Raw genomic sequence first — 24,626 nt, forward strand, 5'->3', positions numbered from 1 at the left:
CTCCGCCCCGAGCCGTAAACCACCGCCGCGCCGGGTTGGGTGACTCCGTTTATCTCCCCGCCCAGTGCCGTAAAGCGGGGTGGGAAGAGGGGGGGCCCTTGCGACAGCTAACGGTAAGGGCTGCTTGCGCTCGAATTTGTCCTGGGAGAAGTGGGCCCTCCCGCGCCCCGTCTCCGGAGGGCGGGTAAAGCGAGGCGGTTGCCTAGCAGCCCTGGGTGGGCGGCGATGGCTGAGCGTGGGACCTGAGGCGGCTCGGTGAGGGCGGCTGGGCCGGGAGGAGGGGGTTGCGCTGGCGGCCGGGCTGTGGAAGCCCGGAGGCGTTGGCGGGAGGGGGTGAGGAGGCTGGGCCGAGGGTGCGAGGAAGGGGAAGGGGGAGGGGAGGTGTGGGAAGCAGGAGGCGGCGCTGCGGGGGGAGCTGAGGCGCAGCCTTTGGGGGCGGGGGTTGGCTCTGCTCTTTCGCATCCCGATGTGGCCTGCACGTTTTGGGGCTGGAGGATGAAAACCACTGGGGGGGGGGAGTGAGGCAATTTCCCCCACTGTGTGCTGATAATTATGGCGCTGCTCAGCAAGGATATTGGCTGGGTGGTTGGTTTTTTTCTTCTGTAAGGACCAGCCGTGAAAAAGTGACATTCTAAATTCTAATCCGGAGGCAGACGGTGGGAGAGGTAATACAGTTTGTTGGACCAATGTTCTGTGGGTGAACGAGACCAGCTTCCAAGCTGGTTTCCCAGACCTGGAAAAAACAGGTCTGTCTAAACTTTGAACTTGAAGGTGGTCTTTTTCACCCACAGGAGTTGGTTCAATAATAGAAATGACGTCACCCACCTTGTGTTTCCTATCTAGGAATCAGCCCATCTATAACGACACTGCAGACCATCAGGACAGCAGATGGTTCACACCTCACAATTGGTGGAAAGTGTTTGCACAGACAGGAAGGTCAAACTGTGATTTACCTTGGAAATATTTATTCCCACGCAGAGACCGGAAATGTAACAGTTTTTAAAGGCAAGCCTATAAGCTAAAAACCCCCAACTCTCCACCCGCATACAAAGTTAAGAGAGCCAGAGTTTAGTTTATACCTCATGATTTAAGTGTGGATCTTCCTTGACGCAAACAAAAGCCTTTCAGTGAAATTAGAGAATCCTCATGCCCCATATTTCATACATCAGAGTTGCAACCACCATTGTTTTCTGTTTGTGAAGACCGCAATTAAAGAGAGAAGCTTTCCATGCAATAGTATTTTAATATGATCTACTTTAATGAAGTTGAAAGTAAAACAAACATAGTGTTTTAACAGGACTTTCCTTTAATCATGATTGTGAGAAACACATGCTTTTTGGCTAATTGTATTATGTGAGTCATAATATACCATCCAGCTGCATGTCAGCTGTAATAAAAAAAAACACTTGCAACTTAAGATGTAGTCTGAGAATGTAGAAGATAATGTGATTTGAAAACAACTGTTTCGTTAGTCACTATCAAATGAGTGATGGATTTTTGTATATAGGACTTAGCTTAAGTACTCCACACTGAAAATGTATATTGACTTCATAATTCCATTTTAGAGATATTGTGGAGTTAGTGACTAGCCATTGACTTACATGTTTTATGGTATTCCTCAAAATTTATTGGCCTCAAATAAACTATTTTCCATGCTTCCTTCTCTGATCCCTTCCCTTCTTTTCCTTTAGTGTCTCTCTTCCCTTGCTTTCTATTTAGGTAATCCTTATTTATCAACCCCTGTGATTTGTATTTAAATCAAACCAAAACAGTAATGAAATTTACATGATGTTTGACAATCATTATGTTACTCATGCTGCTTGTAAGCTATATCTCTTTTTTCTCAATCTTTTGTCTCGTCTGTTTACATTACAAATTCGTCATCACAGGGATTGTGTCTTATTCTGGGTCGTTCTGTTGATTGGCTTCTAGGAGCTGCCATAATATTAGATATAATTGGAGTACATTATTCCTTACATATCCCTACTGTCATACTGCTGTTACTCCCTTCCTCACCTGTTTAGTTATCTGCCATGCTGTCTTACTATAGTTGAATATATCTCTGTTGTCCTCTGGCATCTCTTCTTTCAAATTCACCCTTTAAAACCTATCTTTTAAAGCAATCCTGTCCCACTTTGTAATGATCACCACTCACTTTTTCCTGACCTGGTATCCTATATTTTTTTAATCTATTTTAGATTGAGGTCTTTGAAACAAGTGGCATGGTTTATTGAAGTTTGGTAAAGTACTATGTAAATTAATGGTGCTGTAAAATATATAATCTGGGAAAGTGCAAGCACTAGTGTATTGGAAAGATAATATTTCATAGTGCTAGTCCTAGAAGAGTTCTAAAGTTGATTCACCCTAACAGCCTCATTGCATTGTATTAACTGGTACACAAGAGAGCCATTCATTTAACATTTAGGGAAGTAATTCAGTTTGGTCCTGAGTGTATTAATAAATGTATGTGTATTTGTTTAGGTAAAGTGTGTTGTATAAAATAGTCACAAATAAATTTTATGAGTTTTCAGATAATTTTCTATCTTAGGTAGAATTCAAAGTATATTCCACAAATGAAGGGTAAATATGTAGCCTGAAGTATCAGATTTATTCTTAATATTTAAAGTTCAGGCTTTGTGAACTGATAGAGGTCCCTACAGTAGCCTCACTGAAATTTGGTTGAGGAACATTGTAAGGTTCTAAAACTGCAAGTCAACAAGTGCTGTGGAAGGATATTCTCAAAAATACATGGATGTCTATGTAAAAAAATGCATGCTACCATAACGTTTATAGTCCATTGTGGATTGTCTTATCTTCCAATCCCAATTTTAGATTCTGCCTCAGAGGCAATATGGTCTAGTTATGGTAGTCACTGTCAGGACACTTGGATTATATACTTCAATCTGTCACTAACTTGCCACATAACCTTAGCAAATCACTTTATCCATCTATCTCTTAGATTCCACATATATAAAATGGGAATATTTGCTATCTTTGGAAAGTACTTTGAGATGTTCAGCTAAAAAGTACTATATATATGCTGGGTACCACTAGCTAATATTTTAGCAGCCCTAGAAATCAGGCTTATGGCTTCTGGAGTTTGGCACCCAGAATTAGAGACTAATTTGGAAAATGTAGATGTTAACTAATGCAGTTACATACGCTTTGTTTTATTCTGTTTATGAAAGTGAGGGACCAATTCTTATTAGACAATTTTTCTATTAAGCTGTCACCGTTCTTGTCTGTCTATCATGGGATTTTCAACTTGCCTTTCCTGCACACAGGCCGACCGTCCCCACCAGCTCCTGTAGAAGTGATCTGCTGCCTGGCTCCCGCTGTAGCCGAAGCAGCAGGCCACCCCTGCCAGTTCTGGCTCCCGGTCCCCTGGCAGCAGCCCCAGAGTTGGAGGGAGGGCAGCAGCCCCAGAGTTGGAGGGAGGGTAGTAGCACCAGAACCAGGAGGGCAACAGCCCCAGAGCTGGGGGAAAGGCAGTATCCCCAGAGAGTTTGTGTGTGGGGGAGAGAAGGGGAGCTAGCAATCCCGCAGTGTGTGTGGAGGGAAAAGACCAAAAAGACAAAAATAAAAAACTAAAAAAAAAAAAAAAGACTAAAAATAAAGTTTTCCGCTACCAATTTAGGAGAAAGATTGGATGGCTAACAGTTAGCAACTACCTTGAATCATACTTAGCCATCCAGTCTTTCTCCTAAATTGGTAGCGGAAAACTTTATTTTTACTCCTTTGGTACACTTTTAGAAAGATTGTCTTTTTTTTAAACTTTTTATATATTTTTTTCAGTATTTGCATATTACTCCCATTGAGCTTATGTGCAATATCTGGTCATTAATCTCCATTTTTTTAAGACAAAAGGAAAAACTATGTACTACTATAAAGACTAACAAGATGGTTTAATAGACGTTGAGTTTTCATGGGCCAGACCCACTTCCTCAAATCATATTCTGAAAGAGAATTGGCATGACCATATATACCAAAGGAATACTGTGAAAAAAGTGAACACATTATTAAACTGACAAATCAGATTTAGAACAGAAGGTGGGGAGAGAGGGAGGAAGGGAAGAAGGGAATAGCTGTTTATAAGTCAATGAATGGCTAATCAGGGGTGATAAGTGGGGAAGCTGTCTTTATAATGTGTTTAAAAAAAAAAAACAACAACCAATGGTCTCGTAGCACTTTATAGAGTAACAAAACATGTAGATGGTATCATGAGCTTTCATGGGCACAGCCCACTTCTTCAGATACTGGAGTTATGAGTAGGGGGTATGAAAACTTGGATATTAACTTGAAACTGGTCTATAGTCAGGCCCTTAGGTACAATCGCATCTGCTCTAATCCCACTGACAGAGATCAGAAACTTCAAGATCTCTACCGAGCATTGGTAAATCTCAATTACCCACCGGGGGAAATAAAAAAACAAAGCGGAAGAACCAGACGAATACCCAGAAACCATCTACTTCAAGATATGCCCAAGAAAACCAACAACAGAACACCACCTTTAGCCCCCAACTTAAACCCCTCCAATGCATTATCAATAACTTAGGGTTAGGTCCTAGTTCGAACAAGGGTGGCTAATGTAGTCATTTGAACTTGCAAATGAAGCCTGGGATTAAAATATCCCGGGCTTAATTTGCATGTTCCCATGCGCCGCTAGTTCGCACTCCCTGCCCACGGCTGCCCGTGACTACACGCAGCACGGGCTAGGTAGTTCAAACTAAAGCCCCTAATTTGGACTACTGTTACTCCTCATTTCCCTTGCAACAAACTTGTTGCCAACATTGTCCACATATTTACTCTGGTGACACCATCATTAGACCTAACCATGTCAGTTATTCGGTCAAGGACACACATTCCTGTTCGTCCAGAAATATAATTTATGCCATCATGTCCTTCTGCTATGTATATTGGACTTCTCAGACACTTTGCCAAAGAATTAATGCCCACAAATCAGACATCTTCACAAGGAAAAACCTGTCCGTTTGCATTTCAACCTACCTGGAGTTAGTCTTAATGACCTTACTACATGCATCTTACTTCAATGTGTTACTTTTATATGTGTTCACTTTTTTTTATCGTATCCCTTTGGTATATATGGTCATGCCAGTTTTCTTCCACAATTTGATCTGAGGAAGTGGGTCTGGCCCACGAAAGCTCATCACCTAATAAACCATCCTGTTAGTCTTTAAAGTGCTGCATAGTCCTGTCTTGTTTCTTGCTTCAAAGAGACTTTAACAGCAGATTACAGAGAGAAACTTCAGAACTTTCATTCATGCTTAAATTTGACACTTTATGAATGGGCCTTAACAAATGCTAATTACCTTGCACATTATAAAGACAGCTTCCCCACTTATCACCCCTGATTAACCATTCATTGACTTATAAACAGCTATTCCCATCCTCCATCTCCCTCCCCCCACCTTCTGTTCTAAATCTGATTTGTCAGTTTAATATTGTGGTCACTTTTTTCATTGTATTCCTTTGGTATATATGGTCATGCCAATTCTTTTTCAGAATATGATCTGAGGAGGTGGGTCTGGCCCACGAAAGCTCATCACCTATTAAACCATCTTGTTAGTCTTTAAAGTGCTACATAGTTTTTCCTTTTGTTTTAGCAAGATCAGATTAACACGGCTACCTCTCTACTACTATTCAACATTTTTTTTAAGAGTGATCCTTAATTTATTCTTCAAAAGCGGCGAGGAGTCCTATGGCACCTTATAGACTAACAGAAGTGTTGGAGCATAAGCTTTCGTGGGCAAAGACCCACTTCATCACGAAAGCTTATGCTCCAACACTTCTCTCAGTCTATAAGGTGCCACGGGACTCCTCGCCGCTTTTGCAGATTCAGACTAACACAGCTGCCCCTCTGATACTTGACACCTTAAATATTATTGTGGGTGAATATCTTAATCCTACCCTCTTCCCATTCCTTTTTATGTAGCCCTCCTAAATTGAATCTGAAGTCAAGTATAAGAAACCTGTGTTTTTACATCCTTCTCTAGAAGGAGAGTAATGTTTCTCCAACATTCTCTTTTTGTGTTTCAGATCAAAATGTGTCTTGTGATAACCTGCCTTCCACTTTGCCTTTATCGGTTCCGGAGAGCACTTGAATGTTGCAGTCATGTCTCTGAGCTCTAGAGGAATCTGCATCATAAGAGCAGTTAAGTTAGCCTATTTTTAATACAACTCTTTGGTCAAGAAAATGTTTTGGTGCCAGTCCTGCAAAGACTTACGCAGCTATCAGCAAGTACATTGCAAGATGAAGGCTTCACATTTAAGTTTATGAGAACACATTACGCAGGCAGATCTTGATGCTAGTGTATAATCCCACTGATTTCATTGGGTCTCTGTCTGGATCAAGGGTCTGCTCACCTGGATCCATTTAGAGAACGGGGGTCTTATTTTCTTGAGTTAAAATCCAGTGTGAATACACTGTTTTCCTTTTTTGAGTTTTGCTCATCCACCAGCCAAACAGCTTAAAACTCAGTACAATTAATGGCTTTAAAAGGGAAGTAGGTCACTTGCAGAAGCAAAAGAATATGCAAATTGGTATGGTTAGTCAAAACAAGCTATTGTTGAACATTCAAGCAATAAAAGTTTTGAGAAGAAGGCTGTATACCTTTTCTCTGCTGTACAAACATTCAGACATATTGACTATGCATCTTTATTCAAGTCTTTTTAAAAAAAATGTTTATTCATAGCTGGCAAAATCCAGGATGTTGTAGGAAAGGGAGCTGGCAATGCAGTAGGTGGCACTGTTCTCTCAAGTCTGAGTTTGTGCCCCTGCTTGCTGTTTGGAGGCACTGTGTGTTACAAGAGCTTTTTCATGTGAGACTTTAAATTGAGGTCTTGATCATTCTGAATGGCATGGTATTTTTGCCTGCTTTGCCAAATTGACTGAATAATGTCACTCTGACCGCCTACAATTCCTCAGAAGTTTCAAATGGCCACAGTAATTTTCATTCTTGCCCCATTTCAGAAGTATTACTGTACACCCAGTCCTGCATGACTCCATCCAAATAGCTTAATTCAGGATTCCTGGATTTGTGGTATAGCAAAGTTTGTGCTTTGGGATGTTTAGATGAAGAGTTTTATGTGGGTGTCAGTTATCATTCTTGCTATTTAAGAAATATTGTATTGAATGAACACTTGCAGTTTGTTTCTTTCCACTGATGTTTATTAACAGTAGTTTAATTTTACCTATGGTGCTCGGTAAATGATCCAAGTTCAGCTGTATCGTTCTGCTAATTTATTAAATTTAATAGCAAAAATGGTTTAATCTTGTTATTTTCCCCCTAGATACTCCAGAAGGAATGTCTTTATAGAGCTACAAATCCATTTCTTTTATTGGACAGAAGTAACTTCAAAAGTGACCCATAATGCCCACAAGTAATAAGTGAAGACATAAGGCATTCTTAAAAACATAACATTTTCCTCAAAATGGGAGATCTGTTTCTTCTTCTCCAGGAGCTGCATAGGGATGTGTTGGTAGGCACTCCTTTAACAAAGAATAGCCATGATTATGCCTATTTCCTCAATCCGTATGTTTCAACACAAGACTCAGCTGTAAGAGGTAATGAATCACATAATCAAATATGCCTAGAATCTCCAAAGTGTGGCTCTTGGAGCCATCAGGAATCTGCTGTTTCAGAAGCTATTACCCTTGTGACAGATAATAAATCTGCTGTCTTTGCAAACATGAACTCTTCAATGTTCTGCTCACGGGAAATGATACTGCTCCAGTTAACCTTGGTGAAGATGATGATTGCCAAAATACAGTCCCAGGAAATTGAATTCAGCATAAGACGGAAGTACTGCGATATAATTACTGTTCTTCTGAAAGAGATGAAAAGTGATTCAAAATTAGTAAGCTTTTCTAAATATTTTCAAAACTTTCCAGAATACACTCACTTTTTACTTTGTAACTTACAGATTTTTTTTTACATGACTGCAGATTTGTCTGTGCAGCAGTTCTGATAAGCTGTTATCTCACATGGCTTCAAAAAGTATTGCCTCCCTTGTATATTTCCAGCTAAAGGAAGAGGTGAGTGTGTCAAGTTCCTGGGTGGACTTTGAGTTTGTATGTAACCTATCAAAGTGAACATGAATACTTGGTGGATACATTTCATCCAGTTTTTCTTAAGTTATTCCATCTAACCATAGCTGGCTCTCTACAATTGTTAAATTGCACAGAATAGTCACTGAAAATTTTACAGTGTAATAGTTAAATTTTCTGTCTAGTGCAAAGCCTGCCTAAACAGGCAGTGCCTGTGGGTGAAAGGAGATACTGGAATCCTTCCATTCCCTGTCAGACTAGAGAGCAGTAACAGAGTTTTTTCCCTTCCTGCAACTTCAGATCTGTAATGTCTGTCTCCTGTGTTCCGTTCTTCCAAAAAGTGATTTTAGGCAATGGATCTGGTAGTTGCTAACATGACTGATTTGCAGCATGCCATGGCCACATCCCTCAGTAGCCTCCTGCTTCTAAATTTTGCTTTTTGTGCAACACTGGGCACTTTTTTTTCCTGAACCGTTTTCAGAAACAGTGTGTGAAAGTAATATGACGTAGTGTAGTGGGGTGGATCACACTGGAAGGGTTATATTTGAGAAGGTCTTGGGTGAGGTGTCATTTGATGAAGGAAAGGAGAGATGGTTGGTAGGAGGGGAGTCACGGGTATCTTTACACTGCAAGTGGGAGAGAGCTAGCAGGGCTTGAGTTAGTGTGCTAAAAATAGCAATTGTGGATGTCCTACCTCTGGTGGAAGCTTGAGCTCTCAAGGCCCCCCCTTCCCGTGGAGTTGAGAGCTTGAACTTTTGCCCTAGTCAGAACATCCACAATCCTATTTTTAGAGCACTAGTTTGAGTCCTGCTAGCATAAGTCTGTCCACCCAGTAGGGAAAATTTGCTCCCACCTCCAGTATAGACATACCTAACAAGGCATGGAATGGACAAAGGGAACAGTTAGTGGCTCTGACAGTGATCAGGAGAATGTGTAGGAAGAAGTGAGGTCAAACATAGGCAGGAGCAACAAACTGTAAAGAGCTATGAATATTTCTTTTAATGTAAATATTCATCAAGCTTGTGGTTTTTGTTTTTAAATAAAATGCACTTAATCTTATGTTGTGTCGTAAGGATGGTCCCTTCAGGCAATGTTCATTGTAGAATATCAACTATACAGCTTGGTGAACTTTATAAATCTTAGGCTGTGTCTAGACTGGAAAGTTTTTCTGCAAGTTTTTGCAGAAAAATTTGCCAACTGTCTACACTGGCCGCTTGAATTTGCGCAAGAACACGGACGATCTAATGTAAGATTGTCAGTGTTCTTGCACAAATATTATCATGCTCCCGCTCAGGGATAAGCCCTCTTGTGCAAATACAGTGTAGACAGGGGAGGACTGTTTTGCGCAAAAAAGCCCCGATGGCAAAAATGGCGATCGGGGCTTTCTTGCGCAAAACTGCATCTAGATTGGCACGGATGCTTTTCCGCAAAAGTGCTTTTGCGCAAAAGCATCTGTGCCAATCTAGACGTTCTTTTCCGCAAATGCTTTTAACAGAAAATCTTTTCAGTTAAAAGCATTTGCGGAAAATCATGCCAGTCTAGACATAGCCTTACTGTATTTGAAATTGAAGTCCTCCAGTTAAAAAAAAAAAAAAGCCGCTCACCAGTTCATAACTAATAGAAAACTTTTCCATTTTGTGTTGTCTGAATGTCCCACTTACCAAAACTTCCTGTTTACTTCGTGCAACAACGTGAGTGAGGTAAAGTCTTTAATTGGACCAACTTCTGTTCGTGAGAGACAGTACCTCACCCTCTAATATCCTGGGACTGCCAGAGATACAACTACTATGTTTATTTATAGGGTCTACAGTATGTGCCCAGTCACAATTTCTGTTGATGGTATTGGCTTTCAGAAATATATTTGTTTTTAATTCTTCTTGCATAGGGATCTTAAAATGATAAATCCCATTAATTCAGTTTCTGTCTTGTGTCTCAATTTGCTAGTACACATTGTATCTCGCTTAACTGAGACTCTCTGGTTTGGCAACTTCTTTGGTCCGACAGGACCAGGAATGTTCCTGGACCACAGAGCTCAGGTAAAAGGAGGTCAATCTCTGGTGCAGGAGTGTGGCAGAGGGAATGGTGACTCGGGAGCCTCCTGCAGAGGTGGAAATATGGAGGGTCGATCAGTGCAGTGGACAGTTCTGCTTCCTATGGCCAGAAGGTAGCAGGGGTCAGTAGTGGCTGCAGAGCTCCAGCCCTGGCAGTGGAGGTCGGGGTCCGGCCGCGGCAGTGGAGGGAGCCACGGCTGGGCAGGCAGCAGCGGTGCTGGGCTGGAGTCCTACCAAGGTGCAGGAGTTCAGCATGGGCTATGTTGGGAGGTACCTCCCCTGGTCTGGCAAATCCTCTTGTTCAGGACCGGTCAGGTTCCAAGGGTGCAGACGAGGGAGGTCCAAACAGTAAGAAAATAACTTGTACGTGTGCAAAATAGTTAGGCTGTGTTTTCTTGCAAACAGTTCCTCACGTTTATATTATTACCAGCCTCTACAAACAAGAAAAGTGGGAGCTATGGGTTGAGTTCTTGCCTCTGCTGCAGTTCTTTTGTGGGACTTTGGATAAATCACATATCCTCATTTTACATATAGGAAAACCAAAGCCTGATGAAGTTTTTTGCTTACCAAATGTCTGTTGTGCATTTTAATATTTGTAAAGGGATAACAGGTTCTTTAGAAGTGCCATGCAGTTTGACTATATTCTCTCTGTTCTTCGTTCATACCCACAACTTTCATTTAAACTGTTGTCATTGTGTTAACTTGCTATATACAACCATGCACAATGATTTCTTTCAATTTATTTTTTAGAATACATTTAATGTTACCTGGCTCACTTTTTGTTTGAAGACATTGTCAGACTTCCCTAAGAGTGATCAAGTAGCAGAATGTCTTTGGATTCTTAGAGCTATTATTAGAGACATTTTGAAAGATAAAGATTTGCAGAAAGCAGGTACTAAGAATTTTTAAACGTTAATATACTAGTCTCCACTAGGGGGCGGAAGGCTACTTACTATACTTATTTCAGAGCAATCAGCCGCTTTAAAATAATAATACTATTTACTTTTTCATGATACTGTGGGTTTTTTCATTATGAAAAAGTAAAAAATAAAAATACAGTGCCTTCAGTACACATTGAATTTGAGAGATTATCATGATTTCCTCCTTGCTGCTGTTTCAGTGGTGAAAAGTTTTAAATCTGGTAGTGTGGTTTACCCGGCATTGCTTGGATCGTTGTTAATTTGGTTTAAAAAGATAAAAATGAAAATGTCCATGCTTCATTTTAATCATTGCTCTGGGGTGGGGCTGGGGAAGAGTGGTTCAGTATACAGACTACCTTGGGGAAAGAGGACTATCCCAGCCCTCTCACCGCAGCAGCTTGTTGTGGCCAAATGAGAAGCGCCTCTTTATGGTTGCTGCAGCTCCAGTGGGCACAGCCAGGGGAAGGGTGCATATCCCCTGGTTGGGGCAACTTCAGGTTCATCTGTCCCCTGGGCTTCTCATCAAAAGTGAGGAATGCAGCTAATTGTGCACTTCCCTTCGCTCCCTGATAAAGGGGAACAGCCAGCAATGTCTCACCATATGAAGGGAGGGTAATATTACCTGGCTCACTTTTTGTTTGAAGACACTGTCAGACTTCCCTGGCATCAGGGGTGTGGGAGGCTTGGGGCTAGGGCAGTTCCAAATAGGAAGGTGCACCCCCAGCCACCTCCTTTCATTTGCCTGGTAATTCCGTGACTCTTCTGTATGGTTTTATAAGAAGTAATCCCATTCTGGGCACATCCCCTTTTCCGGGCACAACCAAACTCTTCTCTTGGTTTAAATTATGATAAAAAGACACTGCATACTGAATTTAGTGGTCCTAGTTCTTCCCATTTTAAGAGGAGTTGTTGAACGGGCAGACTCTCTCAACTTCAGGCCGTCCTCCTGAAGATACTTTCCAAAAAACTTGGACTTTATAGCGAAACAACTTAAAGCGGGGAATTTTTTCCCCACAGCTGACTTCCATTTAAGCAAATTAGTTGTTTCACACGACTTATAGCGGGGAACAGGAGGACTTATAACGCATCAGTTCCTACAAACATCAATGACTTTAGTGTGGTATGGATGTATATCAGGGCGACTCTACAGTGGGGATGCCCTGTATATAGTAGATTACATTGTACTGTAGGAATTCCATTTCAACCTTGCTTAATGCTTTTTTTTTTTTAACTGTTATAGACACACTGAAGAAGGTTTTTACTCCTCTTGATACTGCATTTGAAGGATTTTACAATTCCATTTTGTCTCATCGTTTAAACAGCTGCCAAGATACTTCATGTTTTAAAGCTGAAAACAACTTGATTGGATTTATAGATTTTCTTGAAGTTCTTGTGGCCTCAAGAATCCAACTAGGGTCACATTTCAAATGCCAAAGAATTTTATTTTTTAATACATCTTACATCTTGGACCTCACTTGTTCATCCATTCATTATTTTATCAAGAAGAAATTCATTATGCTCCTTAAAAAAAGTCTACTTTATAAAGCTGGTGAAGATTTTGTAAGTGGATCATTACCCACTTTATCCCTACAAGATCCTTATTTGTATAAGGATATGTTAGCACTGGCTAACGTTGTTTTGCAAGCTGTGAGTTTAGGGTGGCTGAATCAAATACCTGTTTCTGGAAAAGCCAGCTATTTTGGAGGCAATGAAGCTCAACCTGAGGATAGCATCCACAGTGGTCCTGACCAAGTAATCCTCAGAGCCTTAAGTTTGGTTTTACTTAAAGCTTTAGAGATCAAGTTCCAGGACTCTATTAAAGCAGCTGAAATAAAAGGTAATGTTCAATTTGAATTCATTAAGAAGCATGCATTCTAAATGTTATGGTTATGGTTGATTTAGGCAATTTAAATGTCTTGGTTGAGCTTTCAGAGCCTTGCACACAGTTCAATTGCATTTTTTTGAGTGTATGTGTGTAACACAATTACTTCTAAATGCCACATCCAATCAATTTCAGGGAGTAAGTGACCAGAACCCTATTGATTTTGGGGACAATCAGAATATTGAAAGAGTGAACATAGGAACCACTTGGGGCTACTGTTATTGACTGATGACATCTAATAATACTTTGCAGCATAACCATACTCCTTCTGTAGAGTGTAATAAGTTGGCACCCTGAATGACAGAAGATAAATAATTGCTCTTCCTGCTGTAATCCCTGGGGTAAATAAATCACTCATCAGGGCAGCTAGAGGCTTAGCAGAGAATCATACAATCATAGGACATGAAAGGGCCTTTGGAGGTCAGGCACCAGCTAGACTAGGGATGTTAAATATTGGTTAATTGAATAGTTGATTAACTGAATGAATTCTTATCGGTTACTCAACTATTTTGTAGTCACCAGGGGTGAGGTCAGCAGCCAGTGTGCTCTGGCCCAGCTCCCAAGGAGCCCTCTGCCACTCTGTGCTGCTGCCTCTGATATAAAGGCAGCAGCGCGGGGTGCCAGATGGGAGCTGGTCTGAAGGGGAGCCAGTTTAAAAAAGAGCTCCGCTCATGAAGTGGCTGCCTGTCATCCCTCACTGTTGCCTCTGATACAGAGGCAGCAGCGTGGGGTGGCAGCAGCCGCTGTCCAGAAGACAGTCTGAGGTTCTGGACCTGGTGTAAGTTGAAACTGAGCTGTGCTGCCTGCCCACCTGGCTCCTAATACACTTTAAATGCAGAGTTGCAGCAAGGTATAGGTCCCAGGCCCGGCAGAAGCTGGGACTAATCTGGGCTGCTGGTCAGCCTGCTAAAATATTTGCTGGTGGGAGGCAGGAGGACTGTGTGTAGGAATCTATAGCATTAACCAATAAGCATTTTGTAATTGGTTATACAATACATCCCTAATCGACTATACAATGCATCCCGTTCCTGACAGTTCCCTAGGCAATTTATTCCAGTGCTTAACCACCCTGATAAGAAAAAACTTCCTATGTTCTAAGTGGAGTACTTTGGATTTGTCCTTATTAAAGCTCATCCTGTCTACCTCAGATCACTTATCCAGTTTGTCCAGATCATTTTAAATTTTAATCCTATTCTTCCAAAGTACTTACAATCCTGCCATCTTGGTATCATCCACAAACTTTATACCTTTATTTTCTATGCCATTTAGGAATGTGAAGGGTTAACCGGTTGCCCAGTGAGCATCACCCTTTTAGTTACTGGGCCCCTGTGTGGGGCCACCAGCTGGCAGGCCGCAGCCATCTCCACACAGTTGGTGGCTGGGGATGGGAGCAGGTCTGGGCAGCCAGCCACGCCTATGTGGGGTTAGGAATAGGGATGTTACACAGCGTGTAATTGAATAGTCATGTAACTGCATCAAATTTTAGCAGTTACACGACTGTTTGATGCGGGGGGGAGGGAGGTATGCATGTAGTCGACAGGTTTAACTGATAAGCCTAGGCTTATCGGTTAATCATGTAGTCGTATACACATTGATATCCGTAGCTGGGAGCCCCCACGGGCTGGCAGCTGCCTCTACCCCTAGAGCTGTAACCCAACATTTAACTGATTAATTGCGATTTCATACCTCTAAGGCCGTTATTTAAATCAGGGGTCGGCAACCTTTCAGAAATGGCTTGCCAAGATTTAATTTCTTCACTTCTATTTACAGGCCTGCGTGCCATTGATACTTTTTAAAGTCTATAATAGTCCTACTTACATTTTAGCAGCTTCATTAATAAATAAACTAAGATGCAAATCTTACCATTTAATGTCATCCTTGGCCTCACTTTCCCTTGCTGAGTTCTCCAATCTCAGGCTCATGATTTGATACTTTAAAGTAGCATACAAGCCTCTGTCTCCAGCGGTGCTCCATCAGTGATGATGGCAGAAAGAACAACAGCCTGATCTCCCACTGCAACAGCCGCCTCCCCAGCACTCCCATGTCACACTGCAGCCCCAAATCCAGCCTTACTCAAGGCTAAAGCTGGGGCCAGTGCTATGTGATGACTTCCCAGCTGTCTTCGGTGGCGGCCCTGAAGACACCACAGCCACACAATTCTGGCCCCGCAAGTGCTGCTGCCATGGCTATGCAATTCCCAGCCAGCCCCAGAGGCTGGAGGCACCGCTGCCGCAGCCACACAATTCCCAGACTGGCCCTGGAGGTGCCGCTACCATAGTCACGCAGTTCCTGAGCTAACCCCGGATGCTGGAGGAGCTGCTGCCTCAGCCCTAGCGCTGCCTCTTGTCACCTCCGCCAGGCGTGGGGGAAAGAGGAGGGCTTCAGCAGCAGTCTGAGCTCCCTGCTGCATGCAGGAGGAGGGGAAGGCTGAGCTCCCGTTGCATGCTGCTCAAAATCAGATCGCATGCCACTTATGGCACGTATGCCATAGGTTGCTGACCCCGATCTAAATCATTGATGAAAATATTGAACAGAACTGGCTCCAGTTCTGATCCCTTCAAGAACTCCACTCATTATGCCTTTCTAACATGGCTCTGAACCTTTGATAACTGCTCTCTGGGAAACGTTATGCAGTCACCTTTATAGCAGGTCCATCTAGGTTGTATTTCCCTAGTTTGTTAATGAGATGGTCATGGGAGCCTATATAAAAAAGCCTTATTCAAATCTAGATATATCACATCTACCACTTTTCTCCCTTCTCCACAATGCTTGTTATTCTAAGAAAGCTATCAAGTTGGTGTGACATATTTGTTCTCAACAAATCCATCAGTCTGTTACTTATTCCCTTATTATCTTCGGGTATGTCTACATTAGCCCCCTAGTTCGAACTAGGGAGGCTAATGTAGGCATTCGAAGTTGCAAATGAAGCCCGGGATTTAAGTATCCCGGGCTTTATTTGCATCTTCCCGTCCGGGCGCCATTTTTAAATCCCCCTAGTCCGAACTAACTGCCCACGGCTACACATGGCAGTCAAACATTAACTCGAACTAAGTCCTTAGTTCGAGTTAACTGTTATACCTCATTCCACAAGGTGTAACAGTTAGCTCGAACTAAGGGCTTAGTCTAGGAAGGAGTACAGCAGAAAAGGATCTAGAGGTCATAGTGGACCACAAGCTAAATATGAGTCAATCGTGTGAGATTATTGCAAAAATGAAAACATGATTCTGGGATGCATTAACAGGAGTGTTGTGAGCAAGACACAAGAAGTCATTCCGCTCTACTCTGCTGATTAGGCCTCTGTTGGAATATGTCCAGTTCTGGGCACCACATTTCAGAAAAGACATAGAGAAATTTGAGAAGGTTCAGAGAGGAGCAACAAAAATTATTCAGTATCAGAGTTGTAGCCATGTTAGTCTGAATCTGCGAAAGGAACGAGGAGTCCTGTAACACCCTATAGACTAACAGATTTATTGGAGCATAAGCTTTCATGGGCAAAGACCCACTTTGTCAGATGCATGCATCTAAAAAATTATTAGAGATCTAGAAAACATGATCTATAAAGGAAGACTGAAAGAATTGGGCTTGTTTAGTTTAGAAAAGAGAAGATTGATAAGGGACATGATAGCAGTTTTAAATACCTAAAAGGATGTCACAAGGAGGAGGAAGAAAAATTGTTCTCCTTGACTTCTAATGATACGACAAGAAGCAATGGGCTTAAATTGCAGCAAAGGAGATTTAGGTTGGACACAGGAGCGGTCTGAGGCCGGCTGTGGCAGCTGGCGCCCTAGGTGGAAGGCGCGATTGGCGCCCCCGCCAGCACGGCCCTCAATGGCCATGACGTAATCATGGTGCGCCCCAGCGCCCTGCCATGTCATCATTGGGCACCTGGGCTGGCGGCGCCCTAGGTAACTGCCTCGTTTGCCTAGGTTCATGGGCCGCCCCTGGTTGGACATTAGGAAAAACTTCCTAACTGTTAGGGTGGCTAAGCACTGGAATAAATTGCCTAGGGAGGTTATGGAATCTCCATTACTGGAGATCTTTAAGAGCAGGTTAGACAGACCTTTCTCAGAGTGTGTCTACAGTGCACCATAATTTGAAATAAGGTATACAGTTTGAGCTAAACAAATTGCATATCTTATTTTGATGCTATTTCAAAATAGCTTATTTCATCATTTGGTGCTGTCTGCACAGTGCCAAATTTTGAAATAAAACACTCTTCCGAAATGCCACTTACTCCTCATAGAATGAGGCTTACAGGGACGTTGGAATAGCGAGCCTGAAATAGCGAGCCTGCTGTTAAGACTCAGGATAGCTATATTTGGGACACTCTTGTATCCCGAAATAGTGTTGCAGTGTAGTTGTACCTTCACAGATGATCTACATGGTACTTGGTCCTCCCATGAGGGCAGGGGACTGGACTTGATGTCCCCTCAACATCCTTTTGAGACAAGGTGTGGTCACAGAAAACTCCTTGTAGCTGCTTTCCAAAGTGCTGACAAAGCCACTTACTCACCTCCTTGCTCTCTGGGGCTTCTCAGCACCCTGTCCTGCTGGGCCAGATTTCCAGGTCTCCCCCAGCCAAGGCACAGAGCTCAGATCACCCCTTCACACACACCTCTAAGAGCTATACAGACACTAAACCGCTTGATGTCTGTGGAGAATGCAGTTTTGGGCACCGCTTCCAAGGAACCCACTGCTTGGCCTATGGAAGTAGGAAGGGTGTAACTAGCTAAAATAATTAAAATATTGGAGTAATCCTTTCACTGAATTTTAAGCTATATGTTAGGAACACAATTTAGGAACAGGTGGTTGATCATATTTTTGGGTTTTGTTTGAGGTTTTTGCTAAATTATAGACTTAAAATTGCTTAAAATCATCTAAATTAACCCTTGGTGGTAAGATACCAGATGTCCTAGTTGTACAAAAACAGAAATGGAATGATTCCTGACTTCAGTCTGAAAAGCATGTAGGATGATTGAATGTTCATGTTCTTTTTCTGAGAAGCAAGGCAAGCTTTTAAAAATGTAATTTAAGGGTGAGTGATATTGTACTATTTTACAGCAGTGATGATTCCCATATTGTAACAATCTTTGCGACATTAGCTTCCTTTCAGATAAATGGCGAGCCATACCATTCAATCCATAAAGCTTTTCCAATACAATCTAAGAAATGCCTTCTGATATCTAAGTTACCATTACTTTTTGTAGAAATGTAGAGCACTTGTTTGGAAAAGTAGGGGCCCAAATTTGGATTTGGAGAATTTTTATACTATGCACTGGAATATTGCAAAGATAAATCTCTCATCTAAGGTAGGTATGCAAGAGCTGGCCACAGAACTAGAAATCACATGGTAGTCATGGAAGAATCTGTTTCCTATTGTATCCTCCATGTGTATGTGGCAATGCAGGTGCTGCTGACATGCAGTAGATATAGTATTTAAAATTAAGTGGTATTGCAATCCAGAATGAGGGCTTGCAGGAAAATTTTATTAACTTACTCAATGTAATTTTCTGGCAAGTTTTGGTTTGTATCTCTCAATATTTATGTTCATTCAAAACAGTATGCCAACATACACTTGAGAACATGTCTAATCTTTGAAGAATTTTTTGAGTAGATTTCATTATGGTTATATTACCAATTTCATACATTTATATTTCCTGCAAAAGTTTAGGTCCCGATTCTGAAATTTGTTGATGCTGAAGAACTAGCCCCTTAGAATCTTTGGGTATGTCTACACTTGTATTTGATGGACAACGTTTTGCCGCAGCAAGTGGAAGTGTGAAGACTTATTTGTCAGCAGGAACATTCTCCTGCTGACAAAGCGAACCTCCCTAGTTAGGGGTGGAAGTATTTTGTCGACAAAAGTGTTGATTAAAAACAGTGTTCACACAAGCTGGCTCTTACCTACAAGACCGTGTCAACACAGCCTTTTGCTAAAAGCTGCATAGTGTAGACATACCCTCATTCTTTACACTTCACCAGATTATTCCTTTGTATGGGAGGGACCAGTGGGATAAATTAAAGCAAGGTGGCCTTATCGGATCATTGCATCCAGGGGATGAGGCAGATTATCTCTCACCCCTCTGTTTGCATTTGCTGGAGACCAGGACCAGTGGCGACATGCAGTCAAAGAGCCAATGAGAACCAGAGGCCTTAGGGCAAATGTGGAACTCAGGATTTCTGTGTAGATGGCTTTGGGTTTTTTACAGCTCTCCTGAAACCAGCAAGTTTTGGAGATGTTATCTCCCTGTTTATTCTTCAGTAAGACTGGGAGAGAGAGGGCTGACCCTGTCCTAACCCCCAACTATAAAGGTTCCCCTGCCTCACCTCTTATATGTGGTTTTTCTGTGGAAGAGAGTGAAAAGAGCCTAAGGATCCCATATACTTGCATATGTCTTTTAAATTGCATCAGTGTTAACTCTTCTGGAAGTTGTCTTGCACTTCAGCGGTGAAATCTGTATTTTACATTAGACTTGTAAAAGTTAATGTAAGACTTTTTACATACCGTATACAATATTTATGGAAAAAGTATTTTTTGCTTTTAGGGTGAAATGATTCTGCTGTTGGCTCTTAGCAAACCATTTCTAATTGCTTTGATTTTTGATTCCATAAACAGTATTATTCTGTAAGGCATTTGTCAATGCAATGCTAATTCAGTAGAGCTAAAGGATGTGTGCTTGGACAGCTGGGTTCATTGTTAATTTAAGGAAGTGTGTGTTTGGCTTTTTTAAATGACATTTTGCTTTTTATAGTTATGCTTTATGTTTTTAGCAGACTTGCAGAGTTTCATGTTCCAGCTATTGATATTCTTGAAGCAACATTTGAAGCCTTTATTAAATGAACATTGTTGTGCGTGGCTTTCCATGGTCTTTATAGAACAAGATGATGACATGCTGGAAGCTGCTAAAACACTGTTAACAATTTATTTAAAGTTTGATAGGTTAGTATATATATGTAAATATAAGTTTCTTTGATGGGGCTATTAAGACAAATTAAACTACTTTATTGAGAACATAATAGTTTGTAATAGCAGTATTTTCTTATGATCATTACATAAGAAATAATACAAGAAATGCATTTTGAGCTATATTTAATGGATATATTGAATGGTTTTATAGGACCTGATATGATTCCCATTGACTTCACAATAGTTGAAATTCACTGGGTGCCTTATATTGCTGTTAATAGGTTTTTGGCTCAGACTCTGTGGTGTTGATGGTAGTATTTTTTATTACAAGTTCAATACTACCCTCTAAATTACAGTAGCTGAATTACCATAATTTGAGTGATGGTCAGATGCTGACTGAAAGTGTTTTGAACACTCAGCTTTTTGGAGAAGGATTTCATGTTATGAACAAAATTTAAGAATGAATAGAAGTTGAATCTAAGGATTGCTGTAGTGATCTGTTATCACATCTTACAGTAATGGCTTTTTAAGCACGAGCCCCATAACTTGCAGAAAAGTGGCAGTATTGATATCTAACTTACGTTGCGATATGTGCATTATGAATTAATCACGCAAACCCTTGTGTTTGATTTTTCATTCAATTTCCAGTACAAAGAAGGTAAGATGCAGACCAAATTTATGAAAAGAAACTTATCTGGGTGAATCACTTGCTGATTTCAAACTTATTTGATTGCATTATTGTTAGTAGCATCTGTTGTTAAATGTTAAGGCACCCAAGTTTGAAAATGATAGCCTTTAGCCTTAAAGCAGGGGTCACAAGCTCCCAGCCTGTAGGCCATCCCTGGCTGGAGCAATTGCGCAATCTGGCCTGGGAGTCGCAGGGTGGTGGTGGGAACGGATCCCTTTTCTGTCAGTTCAGCAGTACTCCCAAGCTGAATTGCACAACTGCTCCAGCTGGGGATGTCCTGTGAGCCTGGAGTTTGAGACACCTACTTTAAAGTATCTAACTTTAATGCAATAAATCTATTATTTAGGAACCTAAATAACTTTTTCCAAGATGTGTAGAATCTTGTAAATGAAGTTACCTTTATTAATGTTTTGCATTTTTACAAAAGCACGAAAAGGGTATCTAGTCACATGTTCAAGACACCTTTGACATAACTTATAATTACATATTAAATGGAGTATTATAGTTTACGCTAACTGAGCAAAAAAGTTTCAGATATATTAATATCATGGATGTTATCAGCTTAAATATATTTCAGACCAAGAAGGGAAGCAAATTCCAAAGCTGGCAGGCCCTCAGAGAGTCCACTCTTGGTTTTTATACTAACAGAGACTCTAGCTCTACCGCCACAGCTGATCTCAAATGAATTTTGCTGAATTAAATCTATAGATTGGAAAATCTTGCCTTTATTTTAGTAGGATCTGATGTGTATCCAGCTCAGCTCTCACATATTGCTGCTACCTAGGTAGTTAAAATTACTAAATAATGTTAAGCAAGAATGTTTTTATGGAAAATATATTCAGTAATAAATAGCTGTTCTATTGCATTCCATTCATTCTGTGTTTTGACTATTTTTTTCAGATTATGGCATGATGCAGCTGGTAACTTGTGCCTTGCAAAAGAAAAAGAAACCTGGATCTGCCTGACACATGAGAGTGGCTGTAATCCTCACTGTATCTTTTTATATTTCCTAAAAAGCATTGCATTTGATTTCACAGTTCTTCTTGATTTTTTGATTTCATCAGAAACCTGCTTCCTTGAGTACTTCGTAAGATATTTAAAACTTCTTAAAGAAGACTGGCATCATTTTGTCAGCATCTCTAACTGCTTTGCTATTGTGTCTAAAAGAAACGTGTGTGTTTCTTTTGTCACGTTATCCCACCAAGAAAAAATAACTTGTCTGACAGATTCGAGTTTGGAAAATGCTTGTTGTGATCCAGAACAACACACACTGGTATCTTTGGCTTCTTCCCAGAAGCCTTCTATACACATGGAAAAGCAAGGTGATGACCAAGTTCTAAAACCCAACAAGTCTAACTCATTGATATGCACTGATAACACCTCAGTATTGGATTGCTTTCAAAGCCTTGTTAATTATGACAGTTCAGAAGATTCTGAATTGGAATCAGCGGGAAATGAATGTTTGGCAAACATAAAGCAGATGCCTTTAAATAATCAAGGCAGTACAGAGATAAGGGAGGAAACTGTTCGTATGGACCTAGATGACAAACACCATACACTTGAATCTAAAGCATTGCCCCTGAAACAAAAAAGGTCTAATCCCTCTTCATCCCTCCACCTATGTAATATATCCTCAAATAACCCTGTGCTTCTCAAATCAATGAAATGTTTGGAAGAATTGCAAAAAGCAATTTCTAGGTTACAGAGAAGAAACCTTTTCCCATACAACCCAGCTGCATTGTTGAAACTGTTGAGTCACATTGAGACAATCAGTAAAAGCATGAATCCACTATAAGGTAGTGAAGTGCTATTGTTGACATTTTGAAGTGATTTCACAGCACTGTGTGATGGAATGTTTCCACAAGAAGAGTGTACATTCTCAGAGACAAAATTCCTTTTAAACCTATCAGCGTGTTTAGACCAAGCAGGCTAAACTGGCTGCCAGCTGACACTTTGAAAAGAAAAATCTGCAGCAATGTTTAAGTACCCAACCTGTTGTCTCACGGTGCCAACCTTACTCATGGTATGAATGACAGAGTGAAGGTGAATTATTGGGTATTAACAAAATAAACAATCAGTAAGTTATTCACATAAAGACATAATAAAGTACTTTAACTTGAAGTGTAAGGTGTAATTCTTCCTAATGTCATTCTAACATTGTAAGCCCCAACTAAGTTATTAGTACGTTACCAACGCTGATGCAATGATAATTCTAGGCCCGCATTCTTAGAAGCTCAGCTGTATAAGAACTTGGGGGCAAGGTCAGTCTCTTCTATGTTTCTACAGAACCTAGCACAACAGGATCCTGATCCATGACTGAGAGTCTTAGGCATCGGGTAATAAAAAAATATCCCATTCCTCCACCTCTGTGCTTTAATTTAAAAAAAAAAAAAAAAAAGCTGAACTAATACAGGTTCCACCTCTCAAGTCAGTATTGGTTTGGGTTGGCATGATTTTATATAGCTGGATGTCCACGTATCATGAGTGTGGCCCTCACAGTCCCATAAAATTTGTTTACAGCTGCAGGTCCTGACTCTAAGTGCTTTGTGCTTTTATTTAGCTCTAATTTACCCCCACGTGTCTTCTAGAGCCCACTAAGCAGTGGAAGGGTTGGTAATGCTGCTAGACAATATTGTCCTTCCATGGTTCAGCAAATTCTCTGGTTCAGCATTGATCAGGTCCTTGGGGTGTCGGACTAGAGAGGTTCAACCTGAATATAAATTCCCTATTTAAATGAACTTGCTAATGCAACACAAGTTAAAACTATGCAATGCAGATGTAAAATTCCAACAGCACTGCTTATGCAGGTGCATTACTCATCCTGTATATAATGATAAAGTTATAATACAATAGCATGTAACTGGAAGAAATGACTAACTTGCTTGCATTGCAGATATGCAATGTAAACAACATTAGACCACATTTTCTGCATTTACTGACTATATGTGATTAACTGGTTAATCACGTTTAGAAACATAATTTCACTGTTGCTAATGGCTGTGTTAAGGTATTTAAATTGCTTAATGTTATGCTTAATGTTATAATTTTAAATATAGCCAATTGGGCAATATCTGTAACATGTTAATGAAGGGTGGATAAATTTCTTGTTTGGCAGATACCAGTTTTCTGTCTTTTTCCTCTGCATTGCTACAATGACTAGCTTCACAACTTAAAGCTTAGAATTTTCAGGGTATTGTAGAATGCAGCAAAATTGGAGAGACCCTACATTTTGGGAATTTTTTTTAAAGATTGTTCCTTGTGTATATATATAAATAATACATTGCTAAGTTGTTTTGAAATGAGATTTTTTTTACCCTTGCTGAAATAAAAATGGCTGCAGACTGTTCAAGCGTTACAAACCAGATTTAACCATTTGAGGCTGCAATTTTCCATGCTTGGCCTTTGCCCAAAGTAGAATCTTGCACTTAGTTAGGAATGGATAAAAATGGGAGCGATAGTGGGAAGTGTTTCACATTCACAGTTTAGACGAGGTAACTTCCAGAAAATATCTGCCACAGTTTTATCCATCGGGAGGTTTATAGACTGCTTTTAAATGTACAATTTCTACTGATTTAAAAAAAAATGACTGATAGCAGGTTTGGATATGCTTGGGTCTATCAACATTTTCTCTCCAAAAATGATTTGTACATTGATTATATAAAGTCAAGAGCTAGTCAGTTATACAATAGGGTAAACAAGACCCATACAGGACTGTTTTCTGTAGAACACCGAAGGGAGATCAGCAGTATCACCGGAGAATCTCACGATTTTCCCAGTTTCTTCTTACATCCAAATCTTCCACAGTAACTTACAATGCTGCGTATAGAGAATAGCACCACAAAGGGAAAAAATGTCCAATATATAAATTATTTAAAAATCATATTACTCTAATCTATCACAGTTACTGTTATGCATTAATTATAATTGATTATTTTGTGACCTTCTCTGAAAGTTAATCTTAACTCTGAATTTTCAATCTTTTTAATGTTTATTTTGGGGATAATTGCAACAATTCTGAAGTATTTTATCCTTTTATAGAATATAATATAATTATAATTAATCTTAATTTCATTAATATAACTTTTATCAGGGCTCATTAATCTGGTCTAA

The 24,626-nt window shown here is 40.5% G+C and overlaps 1 protein-coding gene across 13 annotated transcripts; it reads left to right on the forward strand.

Annotated features, from left to right (window-relative positions):
• Window positions 1-46: 46 nt before the first annotated feature.
• On the forward strand, window positions 47-22,637 carry LINS1 (lines homolog 1). 13 transcript variants are annotated; one of them, XM_075896933.1, is made up of 9 exons: window positions 47-113; window positions 844-1,005; window positions 6,058-6,172; window positions 7,312-7,878; window positions 7,967-8,056; window positions 10,870-11,011; window positions 12,280-12,876; window positions 19,693-19,861; window positions 21,417-22,637. In XM_075896933.1, exons 4-9 carry the CDS (start codon window positions 7,453-7,455, stop codon window positions 22,309-22,311), a joined length of 2,319 nt encoding a protein of 772 aa, XP_075753048.1. In that variant the 5' UTR covers window positions 47-113; window positions 844-1,005; window positions 6,058-6,172; window positions 7,312-7,452; the 3' UTR covers window positions 22,312-22,637. The 13 variants fall into 13 exon arrangements, with proteins under 13 accessions (XP_075753048.1, XP_075753054.1, XP_075753055.1 ...); XM_075896939.1 differs by having other exon boundaries at window positions 91-113; window positions 844-936; XM_075896934.1 differs by lacking the exon at window positions 47-113 and adding an exon at window positions 116-184.
• The last annotated feature ends 1,989 nt before the right edge of the window (window positions 22,638-24,626 follow it).

Source organism: Pelodiscus sinensis, chromosome 14 (assembly GCF_049634645.1).
Source record: "Pelodiscus sinensis isolate JC-2024 chromosome 14, ASM4963464v1, whole genome shotgun sequence".
Classification (NCBI taxonomy): Eukaryota; Metazoa; Chordata; order Testudines; family Trionychidae; genus Pelodiscus; species Pelodiscus sinensis.

What these genes read in the sequence shown, in the direction of transcription:
- LINS1 (XM_075896933.1), top strand. Translation starts at nt 7,453, where the DNA reads ATGGGAGATCTGTTTCTTCTTCTCCAGGAGCTGCATAGGGATGTGTTG. An exon ending in ATTTCCAGCTAAAGGAAGAG is followed by an intron (nt 8,057 to 10,869) that starts GTGAGTGTGTCA and finishes TTTATTTTTTAG; the next exon opens with AATACATTTAATGTTACCTG. An exon ending in TAAAGCAGCTGAAATAAAAG is followed by an intron (nt 12,877 to 19,692) that starts GTAATGTTCAAT and finishes TTATGTTTTTAG; the next exon opens with CAGACTTGCAGAGTTTCATG.